The sequence below is a fragment of the Dipodomys ordii genome, unplaced genomic scaffold (assembly GCF_000151885.1).
Source record: "Dipodomys ordii isolate 6190 unplaced genomic scaffold, Dord_2.0 Scaffold4, whole genome shotgun sequence".
Lineage (NCBI taxonomy): Eukaryota > Metazoa > Chordata > Mammalia > Rodentia > Heteromyidae > Dipodomys > Dipodomys ordii.
This window is the reverse complement of record NW_012267220.1, coordinates 28,091,652-28,104,981: the sequence shown is the minus strand read 5'-3', so window position 1 is coordinate 28,104,981 and position 13,330 is coordinate 28,091,652. Positions and strand designations below refer to the sequence as shown.

The 13,330-nt window shown below is 40.0% G+C and overlaps 1 protein-coding gene across 1 annotated transcript in view; it reads left to right on the top strand.

The window, feature by feature from the left end:
• Fut10 (fucosyltransferase 10 (alpha (1,3) fucosyltransferase)) overlaps nucleotides 1–13,330 on the top strand; it is an 82,622-nt gene that overhangs the window by 60,447 nt on the left and 8,845 nt on the right. The window contains exon 3 of the mRNA XM_013024182.1: nucleotides 8,308–9,143. Coding sequence (XP_012879636.1) covers nucleotides 8,308–9,143 — 836 coding nt within the window. The remainder of the gene's footprint in view (nucleotides 1–8,307; nucleotides 9,144–13,330) is intronic.

The window sequence follows — 13,330 nt, the reverse complement described above, 5'->3', positions numbered from 1 at the left end:
TTGAATTTGTAGATAGCCTTGGGAAGTATTGCCATTTTCACGATGTTAATCTTTCCAATCCAGGAGCATGGGAGGTTTTGTCATTTTTTAAGTTCTGTGTTGATTTCCTTTTTCAAGATTTTAAAGTAGAAAGAGAGCTTTCTGAGTCAAGTGGCCAGTCAGTTCTGAATTAGCTAGAGCCAGGATATTGCAGAAGCAGATGAGGTTAGTTTCTTTGTTCAAAATGTGGCTTTCACTATTATCAGCACCATTCTCTCAGGCAAAAATGAATGATGAGCTCTGTCTATAAGCTGAGAAAATTCATGTGAAGGCCCTTTTTTTTTTGGGTCGGTCATGGGGCTTGAACTCTGGGCCTGGGTGCTTTCCTTCAGCTCTTCAGCTCAGGGTGAGCGCTCTACCACTTGAGCCACAGTGCCACTTCCGTTTTCTCGTGGTTTATTTGAGATAAGAGTCTTATGAACTTTTCTGCCCAGGCTGGCTTTGAACCATGATCCTCAGATCTCAGCCACCTGAGTAGCTATGATTACAGGCATGAGCCACCAGTGCTCAGCTTTGTGAAAGACCTTTTAAAGTAACAGATGTGGATGGCGTGCACCTACAGTCCTAGGTACTTGGAAGGCGGACATTGGGAGCATTGTGATTTGAGGCCAGCCCAGACAGAAAAGTTTTTTGTTTTGTTTTGTTTTTTTGGTCCAGTCGTGGGGCCTGAACTCTGGGCCTGGACGCTGTCCCTCAGCTCTTCAGCTCAAGGCTAGCACTCTACCACTTGAGCCACAACGCCACTTCCGGCTTTTTTCTTTTTGCTTATGTGGTGCTGAGGAATCGAACCCTGGGCTCCATGCATGCAAGGCAAGCGCTCTACCACTGAGCCACCTTCCCAGCCCTCAGAAAAGTTCTTGAGATCCCTTCTCTATAGCTGGATGAGTAGCATGTGCCTATCATCCTAATTTCATGTAAAGCTGAAAATGATAGGATCTTATTTCCAGTCTAGCCCAGGCAGAAAATTCCACAAGATGAATTTTAGAGGAAGAAGCTGGATATGTTGGCATATACCTCATATCCTAGCTACCACAAGAAGCATAAAATGGGAAGGTTTAAGTCCAGGTAAAAGCCCATACCAGAAGAAAGACCCTATCTCAAAAATAATCAGTGCAAAAACAGGGCTGGAGACATAATTCAGTGTTAGATCATCCACCAGACAAACACAAGTACTTAAATTTATACTTAAGTACCACTAAAATATAGGGCATTGAAGCAGCAGAGATGGGTAATGCTGTGCACAAGGCATTCCTTAGGGCTACATTGCTTTTCCTTGACAGTTTTAATCCTCCTTGTTGTGTATTTTTGCTAGAACCAAACTTTATAGGAATGTAGTTTTATGGTATTGTTATATGGGAATTCAATTGCAAGATACAGAGAGGTCACATGGGGAGTCTTCATTAGAAAGCCAGCGACTTCATGTGGACACATGTCCCCACAAAATTTGCAGCCTCAAATACACTTAACACTGCTAGAAAACTGAGCCATGAAACTAGTAAAGCAAAGAAAGAGCAGAAACACAATCTCAACAAACTAGATCACCTCCATGGAGAGCTGAAGTGGATGCCATGTGACCTGAGGAGAGTCGGGAGACATGATGCATGGCACAAAATGGTGGCTGAGCTGGTTGTGGCCTAAATGGGGTCATGGTCAGAGGTCAAGGTCACAGCTAGCTTGAGACTCTAGTGAGTTCATGGCACAGGACTGGCAAGTCTAGTAACCTATTGTCCAAGTCCCTGCCTCTGTCTCTAGGAATTCAGGCACACCTATGACTTGGGGGTAGGACTTTACCTCATCCACCAAGAAGACAAGATGGTGCCAGGTAGACCCAATTCCCTATCATCCACTAAGTTGCCACCAGTTAGGCCCAGTATCCTTATTTCAGTAGGAATTTTCTTTTTTCCCTTAAAATTTTTTTTATAAAGATGATATACAGTTATGTAAGTCAAATAGTGAGTACAGTTATTTTTGGACAATGTTACCTCTTTCCCTTAGTCCCTCCATTTCTGTACTCCCCCCACCCCAATCTTACCCTTCCAAAGACAGATACACAGGCAACACAAGAAGAAAAGAAAACAAATGCAGCAACAAAGAAAAAAAACTTCATTTCCTGGAGTTCATTTTGAGCAATATTATCTTATATGATCAAATACACATAGGCATTGCACCATTGTTTTCCTCGCCTAAGAATATCCTCCTTTGCTCTCATTGTATGTGCATGTCCAGAGTCCTGTATAATGTACCATAGTCTAGTGCATTTCAGATCTAGCTTCCGCACACGAGAGAAAACATGTGCTGTTTGGCTCTCTCAGCATGGGTAGGAATTCTTTTTAAAGATAGAAATTACCTTTGATGAATACCTGGAGGAGGAGGGTGCTTTTCTATTTTAAAGATAGAAATTACCTTTGATGAATACCTGGAGGAGGAGGGTGCTTTTCTATTTTTTCAGACCAAGACATGCTGTGACATGGGATGTGACACACTGGGGTTTCCACACCACTAGTATGCTAATGCTGGAAAATGTGCCAGGGGTCATTCATTCATTTATTCAGTAGAATCAACGTGATAGCAGAATCAGTGATCTCCCTGGTCCTTTGCTATTGTCCAGTCTGAAATCCTGGTCCCTAATTGGGGTTTCCAACTTCGATGGTTGATCCAGCCATTGTAAGTAAGGTGTGGGGAGTGACAAATGTTGCCTTCTGTTTTCTGCAGTTTGTGTGGGAAAACTGGAGGAAGCTTGTGTGCCCTTGAAGAGGAGGGGAGGCTCATAAACACCTCCGAAAAACATGCCACTCTTTTTGCTTATTTTTGCATTCAGCTTCTGTAGTCAACAATCTGGCAGCCTTTGCAGGCCTTAGTTTTACTCCATTAGTATTCCACATTGTAGTTCCCTTTATAGTGCACTTCAATGCTTAAGTTCTATTCTTCAGCTGTTGTTTAAAGGGACGAATGAATGGGTCACTATTTAGTCAACACAAAATTACCCACAGAGATCAGTGTTTGAAACTGACATTTTTCAATGTAAGAGGCAGTACAACCCCCCCAAACAAACAAACAAAAAAAGAGACAGTACAGATGACTATATAAACTAATAAAATTACACACAAATTCACTACCTTTTAGTGGATTTACTCAACTCTTGTTATAAAGGCATGACCCTGAGTTGAGGTGAAATAAATGACACACTTCATCCTGATCCACGCTCAAAGCCTTTGAGAAACTGGCCAACCCTGACACCTACATCTCAGGCCATGATGTCTCAGTGGTCAGTGTTGCTGTAATTTCAGCATTCTTGAGTTTTCTTTATGAAGCTCTAGGGCTAGTAGAGAGGCTCACGGGGCTAGTTGACATATTTTTTAATGTTCTCCAGAGAATAGCAGTTTGAAAGAGCCTAACAGAAAGCTTTTATTTTATTTTTAATTAGCACACATTGGTGGTATATGGGGTTATATTTCTATACATGCAAGCAGTATATGCTGATCAACCTCATCCCTTCTGGTACTGTCCTTCATCCCACTCTCCTATCCTAAAATAATCTCAACAATAATCTCGCTTCTATCTTCATACATGGAGAAAAGCTACTTCAGCCATATTCATCTGCATTTACCCTCATTTTCGCCTTCCCCCATCTTGCAACTGTTCCTTTATCTGAGCCCATTTTATTTTTGTTATTCATTTTTGTTTATTTTGTGTGAATTAATTGTTCCAAGGAGTTTTACTGTGGCATTTCAGAGTGCATATATTACATTTTGCTTAGAATAACGCTCTTTTTTTTTGTTTGGAAAGCTTATTTTAATGTCATAGTGTGTGTGTGTGTGTGTGTGTGTGTGTGTGTGTGTGTTGTGTGTGTGCAGATTGTGAGGATTTTGGGGTGTGTGTATGTGTGCAGATTGTGGGGATATTGGGATGTGTGTGTATGTGTTCTGGGCTTGAATTCAGGGCACTGTCATTGAGCTTTTTGTTTTCTCTCTTAAGGCTAATGCTATTCCACTTGAGCCCAGGCCCCATTTCTGGCTTTTTGCTGGTTAATTGGCAATAAGAGTCTCATGGACTTTTCTCCCTAGGCTGGGCTTGAACCACAGTCCCCAGATGTCAGCCTCTTGAATAAGTAGGATTACAGGAATGAATTAGTGATGCCAGGGTAGCGTTTTTATTTTGTGAACAGTAGACCCTTGGTATCCACAAATACATGATTCTAAAGAGACCACCATTGAGGAAAAAATCTATAAATGCTCAGGATACATAGACTTAATTATTCTGGGATTACTTAAATTTATCTATACTATATGTATATTAAGTCTGAGAATACATAAATGGAAGTCATATGGAGTAGGCTACATTATTGTTACAAAAGTCATGTTGCACATATCAGTACTGCTCACAAACCGTAGATCTTGTTCATGCTCTTCATCTTTAATACTGCCAATGCATGATTCATTCTTTCCCATGATACTGCCTAGCTTCCAAGAAAGACTTGACTCCTTCCAACGAATCTACAATTTTCACTTTAACACTTTAATTATGCTTTGTCACTTTCAATTAAACTCGCTTTATTGCATCATATCATTTTTTGGGAAGAATCTGTCACAAAGTTAAGGGACATGCTCAGCAAGTTACATGATCATAAATACAATTGATGATAACACAGGGCTCACTGAGAGCTTCCCCACATCAATGGAGAATTAAATTGTTCTAAAAACTTCTTTGGGTCTTTCTGTCCATTTATTTTTTGATTGCACTTGGTCAAAATGATGTGTAATAAATTTTTGAAAAAGGCAAGTTCACAGTATATCTCTGGGAAGATACTAGGAATTGCTTTGTAACATAACAAATGTTGGAAATATTTCTGGAAAGTTGGAACCCTTAACTCTTCTATTAAAGAGGCACCCTCACTATTGCGGGACATACTTATATCTGCAACCTCAACAGATTCAGATGCATATATGAGAACTTTGCCTCCCTTCCTTCCCATCCCTTCCTTCCTTCCCTCCCTTCCTTCCTTCCTTTCTGTCCTGGGGCTTGAACTCAGGGCTTGTGTACTGTCCCTGAGCTTTTGTGGTCAAGGCTAGCACTCTACTACTTGAGTCACAGCTCCACTTCTGGGAGATAAGAATCTCATGGACTTTCTTGCCTGGACTGGCTTGAAACCTTGATCCTCAGATCTTAGCCTCCTGAGTAGCTCCAATTAGAGATATGAGCCACCGATGCCTGACTTTTCACTTTAATTTTTAAGATGTTTTGCTGCTGCTACCACCGCCTCTTCTACCTCCTCCTTGTCTTCCTCTTCTTCCTTTACTTCCTCCTGTTTCTCTTCTATCCCTCTTTCTCCTCTTTACCCTCTTTTTCATTCTCCTCCTGCTCCTCTTCCTTCTCTTCCTCCTCCTTTTCCTCCTCTTCCTCCTTCTTTTTCTCTTCCACCTTTTCTTCTTCCTCTTCCTCCTTCTCCTTTATCCTCTTGGTGCTGGGGACAAACTTAGAACCTTGGGCTTAGTAGGTAAGCACCCTACCACTAGGCACATCCTGAGCCCTTGTTCTTTTGAGTCATTGTCTTACTAGGTAACTGAGCCTGGCCTGAATTCTTGATCTTCCCACCTTCACCTCCTGAGTGCTAGGATTACAGGTGTATACCCTTATATCTGGCTATGTTGTTGCTTTTTTATTTTAAAATTTCAAAGAACTTTACTTAAAAGACCAGGCCAAAAAATAAAATAATACGAGCTGGGGAAATCACAAAGCACCAAATAAAGTTAGAGGCTAGGAGGCCATAGCTGCCCTCCTTGGAGCTTTGAGTCTGTTGGATGAATGGAAAGGGATGACCTATAAATTTTTGTCATGGCTGTGGGTAGAAAGTGACGCCTGAGTCAGGTGAGGCAGTGCAGGGGATGAGGGAGGATTGTGGGGGAACATTCAACCTTGTAGGCAAGGTCACCTTCCATAGTCAGTGTGTTGTTGCTTCTTAACACATGGATATAAGCATTTCTTGCCTAAGTATTATAAATATTTCAAACCTCAGTAGGTTTGGGGGATACATAAACACACACACACACACATACACACACACATACACACACATTTCTATATACACATCATATATCCTCTTCTCTTGTCCAGCCTTGAGATTATAACAACAGTTTGGCTAGAGGCATAGGGAACCTGGTATGGCCAGGGTCTTTACACAGCCATTTTTAGTTCCTTCTACACTTCATTGATGTATGTGAACAGAGAACTCAACGCTGCTCCATCCTCTGAAGCACTGGAGTAGCTTTGGGTCTTCCTGAGTCCTTCTTCTAACAAATCCACTAGTTAGCAATGGGCAGCCACTATTATTGGAGTCACGCATGCCAAACCCCTGTGCCTAATTCTCAAAGTTGGTGTTGGATCTCCTTGTCTCTGAACTTAAAACTTTGATCCTTGTTCCTGATTTCTGTTTTTTTTTTTTTGGTCAGTCGTGGGGCCTGAACTCTGGGCCTGAACGCTGCCCCTCAGCTCTTCAGCTGAAGGCTAGCACTCTACCACTTGAGCATCAGCCCCACTTCCAGCTTTTTCTGCTTATGTGCTGCGGAGGAATCGAACCCAGGGCCTCATGCATGCAAGGCAAGCACTCTACCACTGAGCCACCTTGCCAGCCCCCCTTGTTCCTGATTTCTGTTGAACACTACTACTTTTTCTTCTGATAAGTGGCCTTGATTCTTCATTATGCTGTAGGTGGAAACTTTATGTTCTAGCTCAGTTTTATAGGTTTCAGTTCCCATCATTGGCCACTGACCAACCTAGATACTTTCTGAGCAGCAGCTGTTTCAGTGCAGTGAACTGCCTTTCTTCAATTCTTTTTTATGGCCACCTTCTTTTCTGTGTTAATGATTATTACCCTTTTTCAGCCATCAACCCAATCTGCCATTACATTTCAGGTGCATGAATGACTATTCTTTTGTATGCTAAAGGTCAAATTAACATAAAGATACCCATTTTTATGTGAGGCACTCATTGTTGATGATTGAGAATAAAAGCCTGTTATCAAGACAGGTGCTTCTTTACAGCATTTTCTCTGTGTTCAGGCTGCATCCTCTGACAAAACCTTATCTGGTACATAATTGTTTAAAAGCCTTTTTCTATTAATTGATTTGTCTTTGGTGTGCTGTTGGCACAGAAGAATTTACATTTATTTGGGAGATTGTCCACTTGAGTTTCTATGAGCCCTACTAGAGCATATGTCTTATTCTATGGTTAAGTAGTTATTTGGCTTATTTTAATCTCCTAGTGATAGATGAATGACGGATTTTCCCCTCTACCATATCTTTACATTTACAAATCAGGCCTCACAAAATCATTAGTGTCAGGAACATTCAAGAGTTTTATATCATGATAATGTCTTAATCCTTCCTCTTTGGTTACAGAAATAAATTCTTCCTGACTAGATCTCCACCTGGGCAGGCAGGAAACAATTGCTTACCACATCCATCACTTCTGTCTGCACATTATCATGTTTCAAAGGTTTTCCCATTAATCCTGTGGAAGCTAGAATCACTCCTAATTATAATCCTGTTTTGCCTCTTTATTTCTGGATGTGCTTGTTAATTCATGTCCATCCTGCAGTGATCTGTAACATAGTGCTATTATCAGCCCTTTTGTCTTTAAAAGCTTCTTGTCTGCCATTTTGACTAAGATTGATTAACTGCACTTTGTTGAAATCGATCATTTTGGATTAAAAAAATCTATTCTGTATATTTCTTCTGGCTACTTAGGCATGGCTTCACTATTCTTACCCCCATTTAATCAATCTGCCAACCCGGATTCTTTTTCCTTTCTGGCTTCCTTTCTCTTGCTCTTTCCTTTTTAAAGAACTGTTAATCTTGATCTCTTTATTTCTCTACCCCTCTTGTAGATGACACCCCTGAGATGAAAAGCCCAGCTGCAGGAGTCAGTGAATAAATTCTCTTTTCAAATCTGGCCAGACACGACTCCCATTTTTATAAAATGAGAAATGATAGTCTTTCTACTTTGTGATCTTTTCCTTAAAGTTTTTGGAGTGAAAGCCTTATAATTGGCTACTAGGTACTCTGCAATGTCACTGTAACATTCTTCTTATTTATAGTCTCAAACTCCTATTTGCTAATCTTAGATACTAACCTACTTTTGTGTTTTTCTTTTAAGATATTGAGGTGTTGAACTACAGTCTTGTGCTAGGCAAGTGCTTTTACTACTGAGCTATATTCTGAATACCCTGGTTTTTTTTGACATATAAATTAATATTTTATTTTCTCCTCCTAGGTACTGACTTTAACATAGATAGCTTACCTCTGCCTCGGGAAGCTTACCATGATTGGGCTCTCTTCCATGAAGAATCCCCCAAAAACAACTATAAACTCTTCCATAAGCCAGTCATTACCTTGTTCAACTACACAGCTACATTCAGCAGGCATTCCCATTTGCCACTCACTACCCAGTACTTGGAGGGTGTAGAAGTCCTGAAGTCACTACAATATCTAGTTCCTTTGCAGTCTAAAAACAACCTAAGGAAAAGACTTGCTCCCCTGGTTTATGTACAGTCAGACTGTGACCCACCGTCAGATAGAGACAGCTATGTTCGAGAGCTGATGACTTACATCCAGGTGGATTCCTATGGTGAGTGTTTACAAAACAAAGAACTCCCACAGCAGCTGAAAAATCCAGCCTCTCTGGATGCTGAAAGCTTCTATAAGATCATTGCCCAGTACAAGTTTATCCTTGCTTTTGAGAATGCAGTTTGTGATGACTACATCACTGAGAAGTTCTGGAGGCCACTGAAGCTGGGGGTGGTCCCTGTGTATTACGGTTCTCCCAGCATCACAGACTGGCTTCCCAGTAACAGAAGTGCTATTCTTGTATCTGAATTCGCTCACCCCAGAGAACTAGCAAGTTACATCAGAAGACTGGATTATGATGACAGATTGTACGAGGCCTACGTAGAATGGAAGCTGAAGGGTGAAATCTCCAATGAGCGACTTCTGGCAGCTCTCAGGGACAGGAAATGGGGAGTACAAGACATCAACCAGGACAATTACATCGATGCATTTGAGTGTATGGTGTGCAGCAATGTATGGGATAACATTAGGCTGCAAGAAAAGGTAAGTGAATCAGATATGGCAAAGGGGTGTGGGCTAGTCATTTTGTAGTCCTCTGTCATTTCACACCTATGGCTGCTGCCTATCCCAGCTTCTCATTCTAGCAGAGAGGCAGGCTCTGAAAGAAGGTTGAATATTTCCTTATAGTCTTTGGGGAAATGAAAATTAAATTTAAAATTATATCCTTCTTCCCAAAGCTTTCTATTCCCTTTCTCATTTCTTCTGGAGGCTACCTGTGCTACAGATTCTGGACACTAACACAAGGGGGCTACAAATGCAGGAAAGAAGACACCAAAATGAAAACATTTTCATGTTCTGAATATCATCCATGTGGTTAATTCTTCAATAATGTGGTAGAAGACATATGACCATTTCTTTCATAACTAATGTCCCAGCACCAGCCAACTTGAATTTTATCTTTATTTCACATATACAGTTAACTACATTTTACCCCCTTCTTGTTCTTTTCTTGCTTTTGCTCTTGCTGGTAAGAACACAGACCTTCTGATATAGATTGAATATTTCTTACCCCAAATGCTTGGGACCATATTATTCAAGATTTTAGATTTTTTCAAGTTTGAAATAACATAGTCTTTACCAATTGAACATTTGTAATCCAAAGAATTCAAAATCTGAAACTTTTTGAACATCATAAGTATGCCCAAACCGTTTTGGACTTTGGAGCATTTTGATTGCAGATTTTCAGTTTTTTGTTTGTTTGTTTTTTGTTTTAGAGCCCAGGATTGTTCAAATAATGATGTATACACCTTAACATCCTTATAAAGTTAGGTGGGTGCTGGTGGTTCATGACTGTAATCCTACTCCAGATGCTGTGATCTGTGGATGATCATGGTTTGAAGCCAGTTCGGGTAGGAAAGTGTGTCAGAGTTTTTTTTTATTATTATTTTGAAAATACTGTACAGTGTGGTTACTATTACATGGGCAAGGTAATGAGTACATTTCTTATCAAGCATTGTTGCCTCCTCCTTTGTTTCCCCTTACCAATCTTCCCATCCCTTCCCATCCCTGCCCCGTCCCCCCCCCCCCCCCCCCCAAAGCCAGAGTTGTAAAGTTCGTTTTTCAACATTTTTGTCTCAAATTAACCACCAAAATGCCAGAAATGGAGCTGTGCTTAAGTGGTAGAGTGCCAGCCTTGAACAAAAAAAAATCTCAGGGATAGTACCCAGGCCCTGAGTTCAGGGCCAGCAAAAAAAAAAAAAAAATTATAGGTTTTCTTTCATTTAAATCATAGAGTTCTTAACTATATCTTCAAATATCTAGATATGTGTATGTGTGCGTGTGTGTGCGTGTGCATGTGTGTGTGTGTGTGTGTACGTGTGTGCGTGCATGCCACACGTGCACATGCTGGTGCTAGAGCTGGAACTCAGAGCTGTGGACGCTCTGTCTATTAGGTAGGCTGGAACTCTATCACTCGAGTCATAGCTCCACTTCCAGCTTCTTCTTCTTTCTTTGGCGGTTAATTTGAAATAAGAGTCTCACAGACTTGCCTGGACTGGCTTTGAACCAGTATCTTGAGATCTTAGCTTCCTGTTACATTATGGGCATGAGCCAAGCCCTCTAGATTGCTTTTGACATTTATTTATAATGAAAGTAATCTCATGAATTTGTTCAGGTGATATTTATTGAAGCTAACTACTTTTAACTTTCTATAGGTAAAAAAGAAATTTGGTCTTCTCTAGCCATATCATTTGTTTATCACCCATCAAACCACTGGCTGGTTACCATAAATGCTTAACATTTTATCTAAGCTCTCTGAAAGCAAACAATTTCATTTTTTAGCAATAATGGGATTTCAACTCAGGGGTTTGTGCCCACTAGAGTGCCATAAATGAGCCATACCCTCAACCCTGAAGGTAAACAATGTTTGTTAAGTATTTTAGTGTTTATTAATTTCAAATATATACCTAAATACTATGAGAAATTATGTTCATGTAGTATCTGGATACTATATGGGACTTCAATAAACTAAATATCTCTAAATATACAGTTATTTATATATATGTAAATATACATATACATGTTTTTACATCTTTAACAAATTTAAAATAGTTGAATATGTTCCTAATTTTAACAGTTATGAAAATTTAGACTCTTTTATGTGATTTTTTTTTGATTCGGTTGTGGGGCCTGAACTCTGGGCCTGGGCGCTGTTGCTCAGCTCTTCAGCTCAAGGCTAGCACTCTACCACTTGAGCCACAGCACCAACTTCCATTTTTTTTTCTTTTTTGCTTATGTGGTGCTGAGGAATAGAACCCAGGGCCTCAGGCATGCAAGGCAAGCGCTCTACCACTGAGCCACCTTCCCAGCCCCTTTTATCTGATTTTTATACCTCATAAAATTATTTGAGTGTTTTGGTCAGCAACAGAAACACTATTGCATCATTCTCAGAGAATACATCCTGCTTTCTGAGATGACTTCCTTTATGATACAATTTATAAGGCCACATCACAGTAAAAGTTAAAGTACACACACACTCACACACACACTCACACACAGAATTGCAAAAAGCATGAGAGACTACAATAAGTGTCCATGCTTTACTGATTATGTATTATATATCAAGGCAGAAAAGAGCATTTCTGGGAGTGATAACTTGCTTGGGTAACCTTTCAACCTCCTTTCAAGGCATGTGGATTGTACTCCCGAAACCTAAAAGAACTGTGCAAAATCCTGCTCACTCTTGTGTTTCCCAGGGCCTGTTGGAATGATTATTGGGGGCCAGAAGAGGGGATGTAATGATATTGGTAAATAGCTTTTAAAAAGCTAGAGGAGAATATCTACACTACTGCCTTCTCAACAGAATCAGCAAATTGCGGTATTTCTGAGTAGCTGAAAGTAGCATAATTTAACGTCTTTCTTCTTGAACTCATTGAGGAAAAATAGATAATGTAATTCAGCCTTTATCACACTCTTATTCTTCCTTATTCAGTGAAGATCACTTGAAGGCGCGGCTTGCTAATTCTAATTCTAAAGTAATTCTGCAATGGATTGTCCTCATTATTAAAACTCAGAACAAAATGTACCATTTAAGTAACAGGTGATAGACTAGTTTTCATTCACCTTTATATTATAAAATTTGTTATGGCTTATATATGGCACAACTTGAAGTAAGCTATTTTTAAAAACTTTATTCCAACCTAAGAAGAGCTGAAAATAATTTGATTTCAACAGACTCTTGATTATTTTGCTCTTGCAGTTGATTATAGTTTAAATTATTATATTTGGAGATAGAAAATATTGTTATAATATGAATTTCTTATTTTTAAATTCTGCTTCTCCTCTCCCTCTCATAAATTACACGGTCTAGTATATTACTTTTCTATTACTATGTATTGATAGTATCATATTTAAACAATTTGCAGTTGTCATCTCTCAGTTTATGAGTCAGGATTCTGGTCATGGCTTAGCTTGGTCCTCTTCAAGGCTGCAATAAAGGTGTTATTGAGGGCCATATTCTCATCTTAACGTTCAACTGGAAGAAGAAAGATTTGCTTCAAAACTCATGCTTCCTGGCAAATCTGTTTCTCCAGACTGTTAGACTGCGAGTTTAGTTTCTTGCTGATGAGAGGCTGAAGGCTGCCATCTGTGTGTATAGGCCATGTGTAGTTCCATGCAGTGTAGGTTTCCCTTAACACAGCTACTTCCTTCCTGGAAGACAGCAGGGGAACCAGAACCTATAGTCTTAACATACTGTACGCTGATCTATCTGACATACCATACAGAGGGGTTATAGTTACATGGGCAAGATAATGAGTACATTGTTGCCTCCTCCTTGGTTTCCCCTGGCACCTCCCCACTCCCCCCCCCTCAGCCAAAGACTTGTACATCTTATTGTTGCAATGGGTCCACCTGTATCCCTATTTAAACAATTCGTTTTTTCCCTTCCCCTCCACAAATTATACCAACATCAAATACAGTGAAAGCACGGGTTATACCATGGGGGAAGGACATACAAAGCAACAAAGAATCATCTTATAAATATGTGAGAAACAATCGTATGAAAGCAAAAACATTTGAATACTTATCTTGGGGTTCATTTCACCCAACATCAACTTATCTGACCTTTTCTGCTTGACTCATACATATACTAGTTATTGCAAATAAGGGAAACCATGGGACCTATGTTTCTTTGGGCCTGGCTTACTTCACTTAATATAATTTTTTCCAAG